At 45.0% G+C, this 24,603-nt stretch overlaps 1 protein-coding gene across 1 annotated transcript in view; it reads right to left on the bottom strand.

The window, feature by feature from the left end:
* The window catches only part of LOC147120358 (dynein axonemal heavy chain 11-like), a 173,802-nt gene extending 149,646 nt beyond the window's left edge, over positions 1-24,156 (bottom strand). Inside the window, exons 1-6 of the mRNA XM_085984222.1 lie at positions 24,046-24,156; positions 11,784-11,932; positions 11,526-11,676; positions 11,097-11,228; positions 8,178-8,351; positions 5,875-6,079 (exon numbers count right to left, since the gene is read on the bottom strand). Coding sequence (XP_085840348.1) covers positions 5,875-6,079; positions 8,178-8,351; positions 11,097-11,228; positions 11,526-11,676; positions 11,784-11,932; positions 24,046-24,156 — 922 coding nt within the window. The remainder of the gene's footprint in view (positions 1-5,874; positions 6,080-8,177; positions 8,352-11,096; positions 11,229-11,525; positions 11,677-11,783; positions 11,933-24,045) is intronic.
* Between the last annotated feature and the right edge of the window lie 447 nt (positions 24,157-24,603).

The following is a 24,603-nucleotide window of genomic DNA, read 5'->3' as shown; positions in this document are numbered from 1 at the left end:
AAAGAGACCTAGCCTGTTCATCCTTTCCCGATATGTGTACCCTTGCATTTCTGGTATCATCCTTGTAAATCTTCTCTGCACCCTCTCCAGTGCGTCTATATGCTTTTTATAATATGGTGACCAAAACATGAATGGGGGCAGGACATTTAAAGTATTTGGTAATGAAAATGGCTACCTCACTCAATTTTAGAACCTTTTAGGTGATTGACATGGTGTTGTAATGATTCTTGATTGACAGCTGTGTCTGACAGCTGTGTCTGGGGTGAAGACATGGGTCAGAGCTGCGAGCAGAAACAGGACCAATGCTAACTTGTATAACCTTATTTTACATTAAAATAATTAACCTTAATCACACATTTTTGATGTTGAAAGTTAATTAATTTGTTGCAAAACAATATCAGCTGAGAGTTCCTGATCAAGAAGAAGGATCAAAGACAGTGGTTCTTAAGGTACACTACAGCCCAAGTCATCAGTTAACTCTTGTATTTGGTTGGCAAATTGAATATACAGCCTGTCAGACTGAGACTCATACTATAAAGCAACAGATGGTTTATTTCACATAGAACAGGTAAAGGAACAGTATTCAGTATAAAACTGTGGATTTACAAGCTTTGCTATCCTTCAGGATACATACATCAAAATCAATAAATCTACTTCCTCTGAGCTATCTTTCAAAACAAGACTCTTGAAAATGGTTCTTTGTTGTTAAGTGGCACAACACAACCATGGAATCAAACTAGCCCAACTCATCTGCTGGCTGAAGACTGACTGAGGAGGTAGGTAGGCCAATATAATGCTCTAACTGGAAAACCCCCAGGCCACAGAGTTGTCCATCAAAAGGACTACAAAGAAGCTTTGTCCCAACCCTACACTCAAGCCTGACCCACATTTTCACCTCAAATACAGCTGTCAATCAAGAATTACTACCCCACAAAGTTTTAGAATTGAATGAGGTGGCCAGTTTCATTGATCTATCCCAAATACTTTGAATAACCTGCCAGATGGACACCCATTCATGTACAATGGCTGCAATCAGACCATGCACATCAAAAACTCCAAAAATACACATGCCTCTCTCTGCCTTGCTCTGCGGTGTGAATATTAGTTAGACAGTAATGCAAATTCATTCCAGGTTGCAGAGGGAAGTGTGATGAAATATTTCCATTCATCACTGCCTGTGACTGAGATCGGTTTCAGTGTCATTTCCCTTCCCCCAGACCTCATTGTATTGTGTACTGGAATGTGCTGTATTGTATACTGGAATGTGCTGTGTGTAGGGCTCCGCCCATACCTGGCCCCGTTTGTAAGCTAGCTTCAGTCTAGCCCCAATCTCCAGAAGGGCGACATCTCTCTCGCTTACGTGTTTCGTTCTAAGTTAATAAAAGCCTTGTTTTGTTCTGCTACCTTCGAGTCTCGGAATTATTGAGGCACATCAATTTTATTAACTTATTTTTTCAACACTATGGATCAACTCCTGAAACCCGAACGTTTGGATTTGGATCAACATGCTCCGGACGCATCAGCACGCTTCGGACACTGGTTTGAGTGTATGGAATTCTTCCTGGACAATTCCGCAGCCGTCAAAGACGCTACGGACGCTGCAAGGATGAGACTCGGAATTCTGCGGAATTGGGTAAGCCACCGGGTTTACCCCCTCATCCAAGACGCCGAGACGTACCTGGTCGCCTGCGACATCTTAAAGGCGCATTACCAGCAGCCTACGAATGAGGTGTATGCTAGGCACCTGCTCGCCACCCGCGCACAGCGACCTGGGGAATCGGTGGAGGAGTTCCTAAGCACCCTGAAAATGCTTGGCAAAGACTGCAAGTGCCGAGATGTAAAAGCCGCGGTGTACACTGACGAGCTTGTTCGCGATGCCTTCATCACAGGCCTCCGCTCCACTTACATCCGGCAAAGACTGCTGGAAAAAACGGGGTTGGACCTGAAACAGGCTGCGGACACCGCGCGATCCCTGGATGTGGCCCAGAGAAACTCGGACGCCTACTCTTCAGCCCGCGCCGTCCACGCCGCCACGTGTGCACCGAGGGCGCCGCCATCTTGGAAGGCATCTTCCCCGCCCGACAGCCCGACACCGGCTGGGCCCCGCTCTCCCCCCAGAAGCCCTACGACAGCCGCGACGCGTCAGGGACCCAACTGCTACTTCTGCGGGCAGCCAAAGCACACCAGAAACCTGTGCCCGGCGAAAGGCACCACCTGCTTTAAGTGCGGTAAGAAGGGGCACTTCGGGAAGGTGTGCAGAGGGAACCCCGCCGGAAAACCAACCGCCGGAAAACCTGCCACCGCCGCGTGTGCGCCGTGGGAGCGGCCATCTTGGACGCCATCTTGCCCGACCTCGTGGGGTCCGCCATCTTGTGAGCAGACAGCGTGGACGCCATCTTGTATCGATCAGGGCCCTACAGTGGCATCGGTCACAGTGGACCAGACCAGGCCACACCCGCTATCCAGATCAATGGTGGACATCGAGGTAAACGGGTGCCGGGTTAAATGCTTAATTGACAGTGGAAGCACGGAGAGCTTTATCCACCCAGAACTGGCACAACAACTCTCCCTAAAGGTGGTCCCTACTCAGGGTACCATCTCTATGGCTGACAAAACCCAGACATCGACCATTCTGGGTTACTGCACGGTACAATTGTGCGTTAACGGAACTGTATATGATAATTTTAAAGTATTAATCATGAAGAACCTATGTGCGAGCGTGATCTTGGGCCTGGATTTCCAGTGCAACCACCAAAGCATCACGCTCAAGTACGGTGAGTCCCAGCCGCCCCTCACAGTGTGCGGTCTGGCTACCCTGAAGGTAAAGCCGCCTTCGCTATTCGCGAACCTTACCCCTAACTGCCGGCCAATAGCGACCAAAAGCAGGAGGTACAGCTGGGAGGACAGGCGGTTTATCGCGACCGAGGTAGACAGGCTCCTGAAAGAGCGCATTATTGAACGCAGCAACAGCCCGTGGCGCGCCCAAGTGGTAGTGGTAAGGGGTAGCGAGAAGAAACGGATGGTGATCGACTATAGTCAAACGATCAACAGGTACACCCTACTAGACGCCTACCCGCTACCCCGCATATCAGAAATGGTGAACCAAATCGCCCAATACCGGGTGTTCTCCACCATCGACCTCAAGTCAGCGTACCACCAGCTCCCTATCAGACCAGAGGACCGCCCGTACACCGCCTTCGAGGCGAACGGACGCCTCTACCAATTCCTCAGAGTCCCCTTTGGGGTGACGAATGGGGTCTCGGTCTTCCAAAGGGAGATGGACCGCATGGTCGATGACCACCACTTGCAGGCAACCTTCCCCTACCTCGACAACGTCACCATCTGCGGTCACAACCAGCAGGACCACGTCTCGAACCTCGAGAGGTTCCTGAAAACCGCACAAAAACTCAACCTCACCTACAACGAGGACAAGTGCGTTTACAACACCACGCGCCTCTGCATACTAGGCAGCGTGGTGGAGAATGGGGAAATCGGACCAGACCCCGACCGATTGCGCCCCCTACGGGAGCTGCCCCTGCCCAACACTCCCAAAGCCCTGAAAAGATGCCTGGGGTTATTTTCTTATTATTCCCAATGGGTCCCCAACTACTCCGACAAAGCCCGCCCCCTCTTGAAAGCATCCTCTTTCCCGCTCTCTGCTGAGGCCCACGCCGCCTTCAAAAGCATTAAGCAGGATATTGAGCGGGCCACGCTACAGGCAGTGGACGAGAACACTCCATTTCAAGTGGAAAGTGATGCGTCTGACTTCGCCTTGGCGGCCACCCTCAACCAGGCGGGGCGGCCCGTAGCTTTCTTCTCGAGGACCCTCCAAGGGCCCGAGATCAGACACTCCTCCGTGGAAAAGGAGGCCCAAGCCATCGTGGAGGCAGTGCGCCACTGGCGCCACTACCTAGCCGGCAAACGCTTCACCCTACTTACCGACCAGCGGTCGGTAGCGTTTATGTTCAATAATAAACAGAGGGGGAAGATTAAAAATGATAAGATTCTTAGGTGGCGGATCGAGCTCTCCACCTTCGAGTACGACATCATTTACCGGCCAGGGGCCCTTAACGAATCCCCTGACGCCCTCTCACGAGGGATGTGTGCCAGCGCCACCGGGGATCGGCTACAGACCCTCCACAACGACCTCTGCCACCCAGGGGTCACGCGGCTGTTCCACTTCATAAAGTCCCGTAACTTACCCTACTCGATTGAGGAAGTTCGGTCTCTGACCAGGAACTGCCGCACTTGCGCTGAGTGCAAGCCTCGGTTCTACCGACCAGATAGAGCCCACTTAATCAAAGCTACACGGCCCTTTGAGCGGCTCAGCTTAGATTTCAAGGGCCCCCTCCCGTCCGTCGACCGCAATGTTTACTTCCTGAACATTGTGGACGAATACTCCCGGTTCCCATTCGCCTTCCCCTGCCCAGACATGACCAGCGCCACGGTCATTAAATGCCTCAACAGCCTGTTCTGCCTGTTCGGTATGCCGAGCTACATCCATACGGATAGGGGGGCGTCCTTCATGAGTGAAGAGCTACGCCAGTACATGCTGTCCAGGGGGATCGCCACGAGCCGTACCACCAGCTACAACCCCCGGGGTAACGGCCAAGTGGAGCGAGAGAACGGGACAGTATGGAAAGCAGTCACTCTAGCTCTAAGGATCAAGGGCCTCCCTATCTCCCGCTGGCAGGAAGTCCTCTCGGATGTGCTCCATTCGATACGGTCGCTATTGTGTACGGCCACTAATACCACGCCTCATGAACGAATGTTTGTCTTTCCCCGGAAATCCACCTCAGGCGTATCCATGCCGTCATGGCTCTCCACCCCAGGTCCGGTACTCGTGCGAAGGCATGTGAGGGGCCACAAAACGGACCCTCTCGTGGAGCCAGTACACCTACTCCACGCCAACCCCCAATACGCATATGCCCCGCACGCCGACGGAAGGGAGGACACCGTGTCCATAAAAGACGTCGCCCCAGCCGGCATCGACAACAACCACGGCAATAGCGGCAACGACGATCACAGCAACTCTTACCCACCCACTACTCTTTCATCACCCCCGGAAGAACACCGACCAACGGCACCCTCACCAACTACCCCTTCAACAACCCTGGCGGCACCCCCGGCAGAGACCCAGGAGGCTACCGGGGACACCCAGCCGACACCCGCGGCACCGCAACAGCCACGTCGGTCGCAGAGGACTATCAAACCCCCGAACAGACTAAATCTATAGAAGGGGTGAATGTGATGAAATATTTCCATTCATCACTGCCTGTGACTGAGATCGGTTTCAGTGTCATTTCCCTTCCCCCAGACCTCATTGTATTGTGTACTGGAATGTGCTGTATTGTATACTGGAATGTGCTGTGTGTAGGGCTCCGCCCATACCTGGCCCCGTTTGTAAGCTAGCTTCAGTCTAGCCCCAATCTCCAGAAGGACGACATCTCTCTCGCTTACGTGTTTCGTTCTAAGTTAATAAAAGCCTTGTTTTGTTCTGCTACCTTCGAGTCTCGGAATTATTGAGGCACATCAGGAAGCTAGCAATACTGATCTTAACCCTGCGTACTGTTACTATTAATAAGGAATTCAAATCAATAATCTAATGCAACAACTTACATTTAACGTAGTAAAAACATGCCAAAGCGCTTAGCAAGAGTGGTATCAATAAAAAACATTTTGACACCGAACCACAGAAGGAAGTATCAGGACAGATGACCAAATGCTTGATTAAAGAGGTAGGTTTTAAGGAGCATCTTAAAAGAGGAGAGAGGTAGAGAGGCAGAGAGGTTTAATAGACAAATATATATTTTTCTTAATATAACTAATTGGTAGAATTATCTTTAAAACAAATGGAAGATAGAAAGTACTTACGCTGGAGCATGGCTGACGTCGTATAGTAGTTGAAAGGAACTTTAGTTACAATATAATGTTCCGTTAGCTTTGAAATTTCCTCTGATACAAGAATAGTTTTTCCTACCCCTGCATTTCCAACTAACATCACTGGTTTTCCCTTTTCCACAAGTAAATCAATGAAATATTTCAGGCCAACAGTTTCTTGAGTATGAACTAGTACATCCTATTTACAGAAGAAGAAAAGCATATATCTGATAAAAGTAAAGTGCTATTGATTAAAATAGTTCTTACAACAGCATACATTTCCTATCCAATAAGAAATAATTTTCACATCCTCAGAATGTCCCAAAGCACCACAGCCACTTTTTTTTTTTGAAGTATTGCTTTATAAGCAAACAAAACAGCCAAATTGCATGCAAAGTTTCACATACAGCAAGAGAGATAAATGACCAGCTAATCTTTTGGTTAGTGTTGGTTGAAGATACTGGGAAAATTCCTGCTTTTCGGTAAATAGTGGCATGGGATCCTTTACGCCCACCTGGAACAAGCAGATAGCGTCTCAATTTAATGTCTCACACAAAAGGCGGCACCTCGGACGATGCAACCTTTCCTCAGTACTGCAGTCAGCCTAGATTATGTTCTCAAGTCTTCAGTGGATCTTGAATCCACAAACTTAGAGGCGAGTGTTACCAGGCTGCTTTATTAATTGCAAATCTCAAAATTGTTCCCATGGAGAACTTTGAAAAACAGATCAGTTTTAGAAGGTAGTACACTATTCAGTAATCTACTTTGTAGGTAGCATGAGAAGTAAGTTGTAAGAAGGTCTTTTATGAGTTCTTTATTAATGCAAGAACCATAAAAAATTAATGTTATATTAGAGGTCATGGTATATCAGAATCCTGCTTTATAAAGAAGGGTTATTGTAGTTGATTTTAGTAAAGTCAGACATGCTTTTACCATTTTAAACATATGTGAATAAGTTATAATGCTTCTTTTAGAATTCAAAATAAAAGTATAGTGAATTGTAATTAATAGCTATACCTCTGAACATTTCCTGGGGCAATACTGTACATTAACCATAAATCCCTGAAAATGATTTCAATGCTGATAAAGTATTCTTTGAAGATTATTCTTTGCAAAGTATATTTAAGCAGGAGGGGTTTAACTTGTAAATTTGAAAAGGAATAGAATTTTCTATTTGTTTAATTTGCAAAATAAAAAGACATTTAAAAAATGTACCAAAAGAGTTGGGTTTAGAACGATACGCTTCTGCCAAAAATGTCTGAGTGCTTATTCGGCAAAACATTTCAATTTTCTGTGGAGTTTACCTTATAATTTACAGTTTGTCTGTAAGCTATTTCAAAACTGCTACAATTTAAGTTAATTTATTTTTGTCCAGTTACAATATAATTAATGGTTGTTGGGCAGTATCCTAGCACCAACAAAGTAGCCTGGCTCGTGCCAGTCCACATTTTTTCTCTCCCTCTGTAATGATGATTATAAAAGGTTAGTTGAAACAACACGAGTTTCTGTAAATTCCAAAAAAACAGAAGCAATGAGTAATGCAATGTGGGTGGACATTCTGAAGGCAGTACCTAAGAAAGCTAATCTGTAATAGAAAAACTGCTATTCTATATTAAATGTTACAAAGTTTTTTTTTAAATTGCTGTCTTTTATTTATTCTAATGATGAAGAGCATTAGCAATGAAGCCTTGCACAGAGGTAAGCATTGATCACATCATTAATCACACATCATGGACAGTCACAAATCAAGTTCTAACAGCAAGCAGTGAATCAGAGGCAATGAAGCATAAACTCCTTCACAATTTATGATCTCTCAAATTGCATCTTTTCAACCATTAAATTGCAAGATACCATAAATTTTTATCTTCTTCACTTCAGTCACATTATTGATTCTGCCTGGTGGAATATAGAAAAGCAGTAAATCTCCAGTGTTGAATTAAATTCGAGTCCTTTCTCAGAAAAGAAACTTAAGAGAAAGATCAAGGCTGTTAATTCACACTTAGGAACAAATGATGGAAACATTAAAATTTAAATATACAACTGGGATTTGAAAGGGCTGTATCAATGCCAATTCTAGTCACCATCAACCTTGAACTTAAGTAACTGTACTTTGTTCTGCTGAATTCTATGTCCTACCTCACAGAAAAGCAACATGTAATAAGTTGACATTTAGCTGGCTGAAAGCCAGTTATACACTACTTAATTCCTGTTTGAAACAACCAAATAAGTCACTTTATTCTGTAAGGATATCTTTCCATTTTCAAGCATACTATTAAATCTGTTCTGATACAATCTACCTGTAGAGGGGCATCTGGTTCCATTTCAAAATTTGGGATTTTTTCTGTCCATGGAGTAAACTTTTTAGTGTCAGAGTCAACATAATAATCAAAGACTGTCCCTTGGGATGGGAATTTGATGGTTCTCATTTCTTTGGTCCACCATCTACTGAATTCGACGCGGTAATCAATTAGCTAGTTAAAGAAACAGCCACAATTTAGCCAATTATATTATCGTAATACTGCTGATAGGTACAATTGGATAGGTCAAAATAAGCTAATACATTTTTTTCTTCCCCATTTTTACAATTTTTTATTTTCCTGTCATGTTACAGTATACACTATTACACAATTAAGATATTAAAATGTTGAGCAAGTATATAATTTATACGCAGAAAAGTTCTCTCAGTGAGCTATCCCCGGCCATGCTAAGATCTTAGCCGGCCTAAAAATCTCATCAATAGACAGCAAAGACCATTTTATATTCATATCACTGACCAAGTTAAAAAAAACATTTTTTTTAAAAATTCATTGATGGGATGTGGGCGTCGCTGGCTAGGCCTGCATTTAGTGCCCATCCCTAATTGCCCTTGAGAAGATGGTGGTGAGCCACCTTCTTGAACCGCTGCAGTCCAAATGGTGTAGGTACACCCACAATGCTGTTAGGAAGGGAATTCCAGGATTTTGGCCCAGCGACAGTGAAGGAACGGCGATACAGGTCCAAGTCAGGATGGTGTGTGGCTTGGAGGGGAACTTGTAGGTGGTGATCACAGAAATCACAGAAACCCCACAGTGCAGATAGAGGCCATTTCGGCCCATCGAGCCTGCACCGACACATATCCCACCCGATCCCCATAACCCCTACACCAACACATATCCCACCCTATCCCCGTAACCCCACGTATTTAATCCCCCTAACACTAAGGGTCAATTTATCATAGCCAATCAACCTAACCCGCACATCTTTGGACTGTGGGAGGAAACCGGAGCACCCGGAGGAAACCCACGCAAACACGGGGAGAATGTGCAAACTCCACACAGACAGTCACCCGAGGCCGGATTCGAACCCGGGTCCCTGGCGCTGTGAGGCAACAGTGCTAACCACTATGCCATGATGTTCCCATGCGTCTGCTGCCCTTGTCCTTCTAAGTGGTAGAGGTCGCGGGTTTGGAAGGTGCTGTTGAAGGAGCTTTGGCGAGTTGCTGCAGTGCATCTTGTAGATGGTACACACTGCAGCCACAGTGCGCCGGTGGTGGAGGGAGTGAATGTTGAAGGTGGTGGATGGAGTGCCAATCAAGCGGGCTGATTTATCCTGAATGGTGTCAAGCTTCTTGAGTGTTGTTGGAGCTGCACTCATCCAGGCAAGTGGAGAGTATTCCATCACACTCCTGACTTGTGCCTTGTAGATAGTGGAAAGGCTTTGGGGAGTCAGGAGGTGAGACACTCGCCGCAGAATTCCCAGCCTCTGGCCTGCTCTTGTAGCCACAGTATTTATATGGCTGGTCCAGTTCAGTTTCTGATCAATGGTAACCCCCAGGATGTTGATAGTGGGGGATTCAGCGATGGTAATGCCATTGAATGTCAAGGGAAGATGGTTAGAGTCTCGCTTGTTGGAGATGGTCATTGCCTGGCACTTGTGTGGTGCGACTGTTACTTGCCACTTGTCAGCCCAAGTCTGAATGTTGTCCAGGTCTTGCTGCATATGGACACGGACTGCGTCAGTATCTGACGAGTCTCGAATGGTGCTGAATAGTGTGCAATCATCAGCGAACATCCCCCACTTCTGACTTTATGATGGAGGGAAGGTCATTGATGAAACAGCTGAAGATGGTTGGGCCTAGGACACTGCCCTGAGGAACTCCTGCAGTGATGTCATGTGATTGAGATGAATGACCTCCAACAACCACAGCCAACTTCCTTTGTGCTAGGTATGATTCCAACCAATGGTGAGTTTTCCCCTTGATTCCCATTGACTTCAATTTTGCTAGGGCTCCTTGATGCCACACTCGATCAAATGCTGCCTTGATGTCAAGGGGAGTCACTCTCACCTCATGAGTTCAGCTCTTTTGTCCATGTTTGGACCAAGGCTGTAATGAGGTCAGGAGCTGAGTGGCCCTGGCGGAACCCAAACTGGGCGTCAGTTAGCAGGTTATTGCTGAGTAAGTGCCGCTTGATAGCACTGTCGAAGGCACCTTCCATCACTTTGCTGATGATTGAGAGTAGACTGATGGGACGGTAATTGGCCGGGTCGGATTTGTCCTGCTTTTGTTGACAGGACATACTTAGGCAATTTTCCACATTGCCGGGTAGATGCCAGTGTTGTAGCTGTACTGGAACAGCTTGGCTAGGGGCACAGCTAGTTCTGGAGCACAAGTCTTCAGTACTATTGCCGGAATGTTGTCAGGGCCCATAGCCTTTGCAGTATCCAGTGTCTTCAGCCGTTTCTTGACATCACGTGGAGTGAGTTGAATGGGCTGAAGACTCGCATCTGTGATGCTGGGGACCTCAGGAGGAGGCCGAGATGGATCATCCACTCAGCACTTCTGGCTGAAGATAGTTGCAAACGCTTCAGCCTTATCTTTTGCACTCACGTGCTGGGCTCAACCATCATTGAGGATGGGGCTATTTTTGGAGCCTCCTCCTCCTGTTAACTGTTTAATTGTCCACCACCACTCACGACTGGATGTGGCAGGACTGCAGAGCTTTGATTTGATCCGATGGTTGTGAGATCGCTTAGCTCTGTCTATCGCATGTTGCTTCCGTTGTTTGGCATGCAAGTAGTCCTGTGTTCTTTAAATAGCTCTCTATCAGGTGTTTAGCAATACTATTATGCTATGATTAATTATAATTTTACAATTAAGTGACTATTTTACTTAACTGCTCCAATTTTTAAAAAAATGTTTAAAATTAAAAGGAAAGAATTGACTCATTAATACTTACTTGATCTTGGAACAATGCTCCACCAAAAGCCCAGACACAAGCAAATACAAAGTACATTTCATAGATGTCACGAGGAGAGTCTGGGGGAGTATTTTCTGGTGTTAATAAGCAGTCTAGTAGAGAACATAAAGTCTACAAGAATAAATTAGTTTTGTGAAACAATCTAAAATTTAGAGCTTGACACAACATAATATAAATCTAGACTGGCACAGGTGTAATGGACCAAAAGGGCTCCTTCTTCGCTTTAATTTTTAAGACCCATGAAAATATACATAACCTTAACCAGCATATGAACTATTTTTCAATATTAATTTTAAAACATTGAAAATGGTAACAATAGCCTACATGCCAAAATATTATCACTCTGAAAAGAAACTTTCAAAAGACTCATTTATATATCATGCTTGAGTTGAAAATGCTACTTTGTACCTGTACAATACTGTTTTCAGGAACTCGAATAATAGTTTTAAGATTACAACGCGCTTGTTCCAGACAGAACGGAACATACTTGTCAAACAATATAGTCAGATTAGCTCGCTCTGACTGGGCTTTGCGAGTGTCAATCCAGCTAGTGACATACCTACAAAGAAATGGAAATTGATGACGTATAGGATGACAAGCATAATTTTAGAAAAATGAAACAGCTGGGAGAATTCAGAGTAAAGTACAAATACACCAGCTACTTACGGACTCCATCCTAAATCCTGTGGGTTGACGTATATTATGCCAGCCCTGGATACTGTAGCAGGAGTTGCTGCACGTAGATGACTAATTTCAAATAATAACCGCATGGAAGGCGCTAAAGATATACGTTCATTGCTAGCTAAAGTCAGTACCTAGAGACAGAAAAAAAATTAAAGTGAAGAATCACTTATCTGTTAAGTTACCAATTAAACATCCAAATGACTAAACTTGAATTAATCAAAAGCAGTTTGATTCAGTTGGCAAGTACCAATAAGTAACAAGTAGAAGAAAATTACATAATCAAATGGCTCCATTTTTTTTTGAAGTTACTCCCGAGCTGGCAAGCAGCATAACCGACTGAATAAATTCATGAGTTTGGTTTGAGAAACATCTTGACTTTCAGCTGGCTGAAAATATACACATGTAATATTTATAACATATGTAACCCATAAAAATTGAATATAGAATAAAAAGTTTATTCTTACTCAATGTAAAAAGTAGGCACAGGCCTACTCCTGTTGTTGAAGTCTGCGACTCAATTTGGAATGCTTGACTGAAGCTTGAATTATTGGATTGGATTTGGTTGATGTGTTATTTTCTCCCTCCAGTGCATCGATTCTTTCCAGTACCTTCACACCCCAGCCCACTTCCTCCCTTGTACCAGTGGCCCTTTTTTGCTCCCACCTCCCCAGTGCTCTGGAATCCCAAGCCCCTAGTTTCTCTCAAAGTCCCTCTCCCTCAAAGTCCACAGATGCCAGTTCTCCAAAACTTTCAGTGAATCCTCCCAGTCCTGTTGTATCCGTGTATTAATGGAGACACGGAATGCAGGAGTTGGTTTAACAGGTGTTTACTTAACAAAGTCTGGAGGTGAACAAAAAGATACAAGACGCTATACAGGTTTATATACCCGAGTGGTCACTACCGGTATTACAGTACACAGGGGCTCTTAAAGGTACATACACTACAATTCCTCCCCTTTTAGATAATTAGTACATAACATTTTAAGTAATCATTAATTAACATGTTTACAAGAACAATAATCTACACATTTGCTGCAGTTAATCAATTATAAGTCAGTCTCTCTGGAGGCTTCCTGACTCGGTCCGGATAACGCCTCGGTGGTGTAGTAGTTTTCGGTGGTGTAGTAGGTTCTTTTGGCAAGGTCGATTCGGCTTGAATGTCAGTGTCGAGTTCATCTGGTTCCAGTATCACCGGATCGTAGGTACATACTATGGGTATCTCTGCTTCATCATTAGGAGTATAGAGTTGTGGTGTAGGTTGTCCCTTTTCGGATGACTCTATGATATGGCGCCTTATTATGCTTTCTCCAATGTCCACGGTATACATCAGCGGTCCTAGTCGTGTGCAAATAGTTCCAGGCTGCCATTTCTCGGTACGGTAGTCCCGGGCCAAAACTTGTTGACCTATCTGGAAGGTTCTAGTTGGCCTTTCATTCATGCCTTGAAATTGCCGGTTCTCTACGTCCCTTCTGATGTTTGGCTTGATCAAATCCAGCCGGCATCTTAGTCTTCTATTGAAAAACATCATGGCGGGAGTTTGGTTTGTAACCACGTGTTGCATTCCTGTACGCAAACAAGAAGTTATCTACCTTATGTTGTAGATTTATGTCTTCATTACCCATGGCCTTTATGGCCGCCTTGAAGGTCTGGACAAACCTTTCAGCTAATCCATTGGTGGCAGGATGGTATGGGGCGGACGTGTAGTGCTTAACCCCATTGTTTTTTAAGAACTTCCTGAATTCTTCGGACACAAATTGCGGTCCATTATCAGAACAGATCTGTTCAGGCAGCCCATTCTTGGCAAATATGGTCCTTAATACTGTGATGGTTTTTTCCGTGGTGGTGGAGGACATCTTTATTACCTCCGGCCACTTGGAGTGTGCATCAACCGCGATTAAGAACATTGAGTCCATAAATGGACCAGCAAAGTCGATATGTACCCTTTGCCATGGAGATGAGGGCCACTCCCATGGATGTAGAGGGGCTTGTGGTGGGGCGTTTTGGACCTTCTGGCATCCTAGACAGCTCTTGGTCATTTCTTCGATGTCTCCATCGATACCTGGCCACCACACAAACGCTCTGGCTAGGTTCTTCATTTTCACTCCACCCAGATGCCCCTCGTGAAGCTCCTTTAGCACTTTATCCTGGAGTTTGGGTGGAATCACCACTCTGGATCCACACATCAAGGTTCCTCGGCACACTGACAGCTGTTCTCTTCTTTGCGAGAATGCTGGCAACAGTGGTTCGCCATGTGCTGGCCATCCCTTCACCGTTAAATCGTAGACTCGTGAGAGAGTCGGGTCATTTCTCGTTTCCTTTTCAATGGTAGAAGTTGTTACTGGTAGACATTCCACTATGGTTGAGTGGAACATCTCCACTGGGTCCACTGTAGGTGCCTCTTCTACCGTTGGCAACGGTAGGCGCGATAAACCGTCAGCATTCCCATGCTGTTTTGATCCTTTGTATTCTATGTCATATTGGTGTGCCCCTAGGAAAAGGGACCACCTCTGTAGCCTTTGCGCTGTCATAATGGGAACACCCTTTTTAGGGTTGAATATGGAGACGAGGGGTTGATGGTCAGTCAACAAGGTAAATTTTTGTCCGTGTAGGTAATGGTTGAATTTCTTCACTCCCCACACCAAGCTGAGTGCTTCCCTGTCGATCTGGGTGTAGTTACGCTCAGCTGAGTTCAATGAGCATGACGCAAAAGCTATCGGCCGCTCCGAGCCATCAGGGAATCTATGCGTTAATACCGCTCCTACGCCGTAAGGGGATGCATCGCACGCCAGTCTGATTGGCAGTGTTGGGTTGTAATGAGCCAACACTTCCTTGGACGTGATCAAGCCTTTGCATTTATGGAAGGCACATTTACAGTCTTCGCTCCATTTCCAAATTACTCCCGTTTGTAGCAGTGCGTTAAGAGGGTGCAGAAGAGTTGACAAGTTCGGTAAAAATTTATGATAGTAATTTATCAATCCCAGGAACGACCTTAATTGTGAGACATTTTCAGGTGCTGGGGCTTTTATGACCGCTTCAATTTTTTCAGGTGACTTATGCAACCCTTCTTCGTTAATTATATGGCCACAATATGATATTTGTTTCTGGAAAAATTCGCACTTGGGGCGATTTGCTCGTAGGCCCCGTTCTCTCAGCCTAGTGAGCACCTGCTCCAAATTGGCAAGGTGCTCGTTGTCGTTTTCTCCTGTTACAAGGATGTCGTCTAGGTAGCATTGAGTCCCCGGAATCCCTTGCAGGACTTGCTCCATAGCTCTTTGCCAGATAGCTGGAGCTGATGCTACTCCGAAAACCAGTCGATTGTACTGGTACAGGCCTTTGTGTGTGTTTATCGTGAGATACTTTTTAGAGGCCTCCTCAACCTCCATCTGTAGATATGCCTGTGCCAAGTCAATTTTGGTGAAACGTTTCCCTCCGGATAGTGAGGCGAAAATATCTTTTATCCTCGGAAGAGGATACTGTACCGTGTGAAGGACCGGGTTTACAGTCACCTTGAAGTCCCCACAGATGCGAATTTTTCTCGGTTCTTCAGATTTATCATTATTCAACGTTTTCTTCATGACCGGGACGATGGGTGTTGCCCACTCGCTCCAATCTACCTTGGATAACACGCCTGCCTTTTCCAAATTCTCCAGCTCTGCCTCGACTGCTGGACGAATTGCATATGGCACCGGCCTTGCCTTAAAAAACTTGGGAATTGCCGCATCTTCTACTTTTATTGAGGCGGTGACGCCTTTCAAGGTTCCTAGTTCCTGTTGAAACACTTCTTTGGCGTTGGCCAAGATGTCTTTTAATCGTTCAGGTATGACGTCGTCATTTTTTTTCTTACTGGTCACCGTCAGTGCCTGAATGGAGTGCCAGTCTAAACGTATCTTCCTGATCCATTCACGTCCCAACAGCGGTGGACCACCATCTTGCAGAACGTATAAATACAACTTCTGTATTTCCTTGCCATTGTATACAACAGGCACCCTTATTTTCCCTCTGGGGTATACTTTCTGCCCCGTATATGTCTTCAAGATAATGGATGTGTCTTTCAAAGGCATATGCGGAAATAGCCGCTCGTAATCCCGTCGACTTATGACTGTCAGAGCTGATCCTGTATCTAGCTCCATTTTAACTGGGGACCCCGCTATCGTGAGGGTAACCCAAATGGTCTGGTAATCTTCTTTGGCAATTACATTATGTAATTTGAGACAGCTTAGTCTCTTGTTTCCGGAGTCGCTACCGCTCTTCTGGTCGTCGGAGCTACTGTCCGTCATCATTTGTATCTTTCTGTACTTTTCCTTATTGATTTTTTTTCTGTCAGTGGATTTTTTGTTTCCAGATCGGCATATACGTGCAATGTGTCCCATCTTTCCGCATTGCCTGCATGCTTTGTCCTTGAACCAGCAGTCCCTCTGGTCATGGGTGGATCTGCCGCAGCGATAACATCTCTCGAAACCCCGTGTCATTTCATGGGTGCCGAAGTCCTGTGGCTTTTGCTGTATCTCCGCAGCTCCTCTTGCTGCTGCTTCTTATGATACAGCCACACTGAAAGCCTTGTCCAGTGTCAAATCTTTCTCAGAAAGTAGCCTTTTCTGTGTTCCTTCACTTAGGAGACCGCAGACGAATTTGTCTCGTAGAGAATCTGCCAGTCCTGCCCCGAATTGGCAGTGCTTTGACAGCTTTCTTAATTCGGTGAGGTAATCAGCGTTACTTTCATTCTTGTGCTGATTCCTCCTGAAGAATTTGAATCGTTCCGCTATCAGCAGCGGTGTTGGGTTTAAGTGCTCCTGTAGGGTATCAACACTCTCCTTAAAATTCTTGTCCATCGGTTTGGCTGGAGTGATTAAGTTTCATAACAGCCCGTATGTCCTTGCGCCCATCAGATTTAGAAGTACCGATGCCGTTTTATCATCCTCTACTTCATTCGCTGTGCAATATACCTCCACTCTTTCCACATATGTGGTCCAATCTTCTATATCACTATCGAAAGCAGTAATATTGCCAGTCTTAGGCATCCTGAAAATCAAAAATGGCGCCTCCCGCGCTTTCCTTTCTTCCCTGCCGAGAAAAAATGGCGCCTCCCACGCTTTCCCGCCGCTGCCGACAACGCTGTTCTCCGCGGTTTTTATTTACACATATTTTTAATAGTTGGAGACTCGTTCCCGCCGGACTCTCTGGGACTTTTCCCTCCCTCTGCTTGGTCCAAACGCCAGCCTGCTTTGCAGCGCCGGCCGTCTCCCGAGTGCTCCACCCTCCGTCTTTGTTTGCCTCCGCCTTCCGACTCGCTGCTCGGCCCCGCTGCAGAGCCACCCGATCGAGCCCCAGCCCGCCGCCCAGGAAGGATTAGTGCAGTACCTGCCACCAGCCCGGCTAGCTGGTGAACTCAGTTTTTTTTTTCTTCGACCTTCGTCTGAGGAATCGATCTCCTTGAGGTGCTGCCGAATTGCAGGTAAGTCCGTTTCCAATTCGTCGCCACTGTTGTATCCGTGTGTTAATGGAGACACGGAATGCAGGAGTTGCTTTAACAGGTGTTTACTGAACAAAGTCTGGAGGTGAACTAAAAGATACAAGACGCTATACAGGCTTATATACCCGAGTGGTCACTACCGGTATTACAGTACACAGGGGCTCTTAAAGGTACATACACTACAATATTGCTCGAAGCATCCTTCCTCTTATTGCTGTTCATCTACTGCCACCTACGCTTGCTCTTTCTAACTGATGCTCAATGCTTCAGCTGGTGTTTCTTCCTCACCCACCACTTGGCCCCATACCTAATTTCCCTGCAGTGGCTGGATCTGGGCTGTTGCTTGCAGTGTCTGAAGTGCTTGACAGGTACTAATGTGATGCTGCTGCTTCTTCATCCTGTTCAACTGCACCAGTTGCCTCATTTTAGGAGACACCCAAGAAAAGAGAAAGGGAGCATATATGATCATAGGATGTGCAGCAAATGGCTATGCGTACAGTAGCAAGACCACAATGGTGTCTTGCAGTAGAAGAAGAGGTGTGGCTGACAGATGGCCATTGAGTGTGAGGTGCTATCAAGATGAAATTGAAACAAACACTTGTGCGATTGGGCTGCCCATCAAGCTGTCCCTCACCCACTGCCCTGCTGACTTGCCCCCTGATTATTTGGAGAGCCTGTTCTTCAATGCATCTTGGCTGGTCTGCCACCAGTGCAGATTCTTTGCTGATGGTGATGTACAGCCTTCTTTAAAAATGTAACAGGTAAAATGAGGAGCACCCAATGAGCAAGGCATGGTACATGGTCTGAAAGGATGAGCAGGGAGCATGCAAGTCATTCTCGGGTGCATATAATATGAGTTGGTGAGAAAGCATGACAGAGTTTGGTCTTTTCTTGGGTGTCTCCTAAAATGAGGCAACTGGTGCAGTTGAACAGGATGAAGAAGCAGCAGCATCACATTAGTACCTGTCAAGCACTTCAGACACTGCAAGCAACAGCCCAGATCCAGCCACTGCAGGGAAATTAGATATGGGGCCAAGTGGTGGGTGAGGAAGAAACACCAGCTGAAGCATTGAGCATCAGTTAGAAAGAGCAAGCGTAGGTGGCAGTAGATGAACAGCAATAAGAGGAAGGATGCTTCGAGCAATATTGTAGTGTATGTACCTTTAAGAGCCCCTGTGTACTGTAATACCGGTAGTGACCACTCGGGTATATAAGCCTGTATAGCGTCTTGTATCTTTTAGTTCACCTCCAAACTTTGTTCAGTAAACACCTGTTAAATCAACTCCTGCATTCCGTGTCTCCATTAACACACGGATACAACAAATATGGGCAGCTTCTCCAGGACTCATCTTCCAGAACTCGATAGACTCTGGAACGGTACCCATGGATTGGCGGGTAGCTAATGTTACCCCACTATTCAAAAAAGGTGGTAGAGAAAAGGCGGGGAATTATAGACCGGTAAGCTTGACATCGGTAGTGGGGAAAATGCTAGAGTCCATTATAAAAGATGTAATAGCAGAGCACTTGGAAAGCAGTGACTGGATCGGACAAAGTCAACATGGATTTACAAAAGGTAAATCATGCTTGACTAATCTACTGGAATTTTTTGAGGATGTAACTGGTAAAATAGATAAGGGAGAACCAGTGGATGTGGTGTATTTGGACTTTCAGAAGGCTTTCGATAAGGTCCTGCATAAGAGATTAGCGTGCAAAATTAAGGCACATGGGATTGGGGGCAAGGTATTGACTTGGATGGAGAACTGGTTGGCGGACAGAAAGCAAAGACTTGGAATAAACAGGTCGTTTTCCGAGTGGCAGGCAGTGACTAGTGGGGTACCGCAAGGATCGGTCCTAGGACCCCAGCTGTTCACAATATATATTAATGATCTGGACGAGGGAATTGGATGTAGTATCTCCAAATTTGCAGACGACACAAAGCTGGGTGGGAGGGTATGCTGTGAGGAGGATGTCGTGAAACTCCAGCATGATTTGGACAGGTTGGGTGATTGGGCAGAAACATGGCAAATGCACTATAATGTGGATAAATGTGAGGTTATCCACTTTGGTGGCAAAAACAGGAAGGCAGATTATTAGTTCAATGGTAATAGATTGGGAGAAGGGGAAGTGCAAAGAGACCTGGGTGTTCTTGTACACCAGTCGCTGAAGGTAAGCATGCAGGTGCAGCAGGCGGTTAAGAAGGCAAATGGTATGCTGGCCTTCGTAGCAAGAGGGTTCGAGTACAAGAACAAGGATGTCTTGCTGCAGTTGTACAGGGCCTTGGTGAGACCACACCTTGAGCATTGTGTGCAGTTTTGGTCGCCTTACCTGAGGAAGGATGTTCTTGCCATGGAAGGAGTGCAGCGAAGATTCACCAGGCTGATACCTGGGATGGCAGGAATGACGTATGAGGAGAGATTGTGTCGATTGGGCTTATACTCACTGGAGTTTAGAAGATTGAGAGGGGATCTCATCGAAACCTATAAAATTCTGTCAGGCCTGGACAGACTAGATGCAGGAAGGATGTTTCTGATGGCCGGGGAGTCCAGAACCAGGGGTCATAGTCTAAGGATAAGGGGTAAGCCATTTAGGACTGAAATGAGGAGGAATTTCTTCACCCAGAGAGTGGTGAACCTATGGAATTCTCTGCCACAGAGGGCAGTGGAGGCCAGTTCATTAAGTATATTCAAGAAAGAGTTGGATATCTTTCTTAAGGCTAAAGGGATCAAGGGATATGGGGAGAAGGCAGGGACCGGGTACTGAATTTGGATGATCAGCCATGATCTCATTGAATGGCGGAGCAGGCTCGAAGGGCCGAATGGCCTACTCCTGCTCCTATCTTCTATGTTTCTATGTAAAGGAAGCCTATCCCTCAGGCAACCATCAAGCAGTTTCAAAAGTTAGAGTTAGGGCCAGTGACTTGCAGGCGGTGTTACAGCTATGTCAGCATACTGTGGGCTGAGTGATTGATGCATGCATCCTTTTGCTTTCAGTGCAAACCCATTAGCTTTCCCACTCTTCCTCAGCCTAGAGAAATTCTCTCTCATTTGTTTCCATGAGTGATGCACGAAGGAGGGAACATTCATACCACCTCGGCCATTCTTTCTGTACAATGGCTCTACTTGGTGGGTTTCTCTCAGTGTCAATAATGGCCACAACTGTGAAAGACCTGAATTTATTTGAATCATAATACAATCTTATAAACTAGTTTAATGTATGTTAATGCTTCTCCCTCAAACAATAACACTTCCAGACCACCCCAACAAAAAAAGTACAAAAACTGATAAAATGAACTGAACATAACAAGGAATATGAGAGGTCATCATAATTCAAAAAGAGCAAGACAGAAAATAGTTGAGACAAGCAGTCAAATAGATATGGAAAAGACACATTTCTTTTTTGTTCAAACTTCTGTCCAGGAGCTAAATTTGTTTACTATTATCATGTTTTGTTATAAAAGGTAAAAATACTCTTTGTTTCCACTAATAATATTTTTGTTGAAATAATTGATGTAAAAGGGAGGTTAAATTAGAAGTAAACTTATAATAAAACGTTTCTGGGGTTTAAATTGGACCTCCTAAGGCCCCAAAATGGTGAACTGGAATTGTGCGCATACCTCCGACTGAAAGAGGGCCACCCTCCATATTAGGTAAGGACAAACAAGCAACGTCTTTTTGCATATGCAAATAAGGTGCCAACGCCTGCTTCAGGTCCCTGATGAAACTTTGGTTTGCCCTGAAGCAGCCAGCACCAGGGAAAACCAACCTAAACATCGCATAAATAAAAGGTAAGTACTTACCACAATCGCCTCCACTCCCAAGATCCCCGGGCCTGACCATCAGGCCTCCCGATCTCCCTCACCCCCCGCCATCAATCTAGAGGCCCCGATCTCCATCCCTACCCCCCGATGGCAAACCTGAGGCCATCGATCCACTTACCTGTGGGCAGCTGCACTAGCAGTAGCCCAAACTTCGACCACTTACCTGATTGCTGCCTTCTCCCGCAGCACCCGCTTCATTTTGATGGAGGTTTGAGGTCCAATATCTGGGGCTCTTTGGACCTCAGCCTTTGTGCGTGGGGGCATAATGCTGTGGGGTGTGGTGCCAAAACTGGGTTCTCCAGAATTTAACCCCCCATTGTATTATAACTGTAGTGATCAATAGCATGTCATTCTATAGTGGACACTAGGTGGAGCCGTAGAGCTGTGTAGAGCCGTATGTATAAGACTACACTACCCAGCTATACATTAAGACTACATTACCCATGAGGCTAGGCTACCCACAAGGCAGCAGTCAAGATGGAAGCCTCCACAGATACAGTACCTAATCCACATGTGCTCAATAAAAGGTCTAGCAAAAGCTCGCTGTGTTCATAATAAGAATGTCTAGTTATTAATGAACATAAGTGAAGATCTGCTGAAAATTGTGAAAAGCGACATGGAGAATTTGAAGCCACCAGAGCGTTTGAATCTCACAGAAAAAATCGACTACAATTGGCAGACTTTTAAACAGCAATTCGAACTCTACATTGCAGCCATCGGATTCGGTACGAAGCCAGACGCAAGGAAGATAGCGTTGCTGCTTACGGTTGCAGGCCCACAGGCGATAGAGGTATTTAATACATTTGTATTTAATCCAGCGGAGAACAGAGACAAATTAGACAATGTGTTACAGAAATTTGATGCACATTGTTCTCCCAAAAAGAATGAGACATATGAAAGATACATCTTCCGTTCTCGGACACAGCAACAAAATGAGACTTTTGATAGCTTTATAACTGATCTGAAACTGAAAGCACAGACATGTAATTTCTCTGATCTCAAAGCATCCATGATTCGTGACCAGATTGTGTTTGGTATTCATGATAAAAAAGTCAGGGAACGTCTGTTGAGAGAAACCGAACTAAATTTGGAAAATGCGGTGAAAATATGCCAAGCCAGCGAGCTAGCTCGAAATCACGCGAAGACTTTCAGTGAAATCAATAATGATGCGAATGTAATGAGTGATAATGCTGCTGTCGGTGCTGTGTCCTACAAGGGGAAGAAACGTGGGCAGAACAGAAATGAAAAGCAATCGGAGGATGAAATTTTTAATTGTAAACGCTGTGGTTACAAACACCAGCTAAGACAATGCCCAGCGTTTGGAAAAATGTGCACAAAGTGTAATGGAAAGAATCACTTTGCCAAACAATGCTTTTCAAAAGTAAAAACGACGAAAGGACGAGTTAATGTGATTGAGGACACTGATTTAAGTGAGACATTTTTTGTAGGAATGGTGTCATGTGATGATATCAAAAAAGATACAGAAAATGTGCAGCCCTCAGAAATAGACAATGCTGAACATAAAGTTAATGCAGTAAAAGAGGACAAATGGATGATCCCACTGCAGATAAATGGAGCATTAGTTACATTGAAACTGGACACTGGGGCAAAAGCAAACTTAATCAGTATGAGTGACATTAACAATATGAAAGAAAAGCCCAAAATACAGAAAAAGTCAGTACTACTGAAGGACTATAATGGACAGAAAATAGATAGCTTAGGTGTATGCAGACTTAAAGTGACAGTCAAAGAAAAAGTGCATCATCTCATGTTTTCTGTTGTGGCTGAAAGACTTGATTCGATACTAGGTGACAAAGCTTGTGAAGACTTAGAACTGGTCAAAAGAGTCTACCGTATAAACTGTGCCATAAGCAGACCAGATGACTCAGGTGATGAAGCAGAGAGCCCATCAAGGATGAAAAGGCCAAAGGGTATCCATGTCTTCAAAAAGCCTAGTTTCTCCAAGAAGAAGGAAAAAGACTTCAAGGTCAAAGAGAAGCCAAAGGAAGAAAAGCACAAAGAGGAAAAACACAAGGGGAAAAAGTCCAAAGATATAACCACAGCAGATGTTGTTAAGCAGTGGAAAGTGAAAAAGAAAAAGAAGAAGCCTGCACCAGAGCAGGAAGCAGTTCCGGTGGATACTCCTTCTTCCCTCAGGCCAATCTTTGGTGTTCCATTAGCCGAGGCTGCTGAGAGGACTATGCTGTATGATGGGATCCAGCTGCCAGCAGTTTTTCGAGAGTGCATTGACTACATTGAGAGTTATGGCATGAAAAGTGAAGGAAACACTGAAACCCTCTCCAAGCAAAGATCGCAAGGAGACCTCGATCTATACAAGAGCAGATTGATGACAATGCCGCAACTGCATCTTGTCATTCACCGCCAGAACAATCTCATGAAGACACATCAGACTTACCCGTGTTGAGAAGATCCACACGTGAAGTAAAAGAGCCTGATAGACTTAATCTTTGAGTACAATGTAAAGCTTTGAAAGTGTGTTGACTGTTTTGAAAATGTTTGTTTATAGTGCACTAACAAAAGTGTTACTGATATTATCTTTATTGTTTTCTTGAAAGTTGATTGATATTGATTTTGTTCAACCTCAAAGAAAGGGGGATGTAGTGATCAATAGCATGTCATTCTATAGTGGACACTAGGTGGAGCCATAGAGCTGTATATAGCTGTATGTATAAGACTACACTACCCAGCTATATATTATATTAAGACTACATTACCCATGAGGCTAGGCTACCCACAAGGCAGCAGTCAAGATGGAAGCCTCCACAGATACAATACCTAGTCCACATGTGCTCAATAAAAGGTCTAGCAAAAGCTAGCTGTGTTCATAATAAGAATGTCTATTTATTAATGAACATAACAATAACAAAATATGAAACTGTGCAGAACATAGATTGCTCCTGATATTTTCACTATTTAAATCACATGTAAACTACTAACCTTGTTATCATCCATTACTGTGTTGAGCGACTCTATCCACATAGGGTCAATATCTCCATCTAAAACAATCCACTTTGGACCCCCATGAGCAATACTGGAAAGTTCCCTCATAGTAGTTGAAAACAAGCCTATTCATTTGTGGAATCAAATAAACAAAGTCTTCATTACTGACAGAATCTACACTTATTTTTGTGGTTTGAAAACAGACCCAGGAAGACTGAAACATAGGAAGCTTCCTCAGGACCAACAATTTCTACATTACAACTGCAGTACATTGTTAGCTAAAAATATACAACAATTTGCATACTAGTTTCCTCCTCACTCATTTCCCCAATGTCAGTCAAACAGTACACTTTTCTTGTGCCTGACTTGACCGCAGCTGAACCTGGCGACACTTCTGGGTTCAGCTGTTTTAAATGGCTTGGGTCAGCACCAGGCAGAACGACTGTCCAGGAATCAGCACTCACTGCAAATTGGGGGAGAGAGGTTGTGCAGTGCTGCTGGCCTTAAAAGCTTTCTCTTGGTGTCCTGGCCAACATTTATCTTTAAAAACACCAC

The sequence above is a fragment of the Somniosus microcephalus genome, chromosome 4 (assembly GCF_052327205.1).
Source record: "Somniosus microcephalus isolate GS21.2 chromosome 4, FLI_Smic_1.0, whole genome shotgun sequence".
NCBI lineage: Eukaryota > Metazoa > Chordata > Chondrichthyes > Squaliformes > Somniosidae > Somniosus > Somniosus microcephalus.
This window is presented reverse-complemented; position numbering and strand designations above follow the sequence as displayed.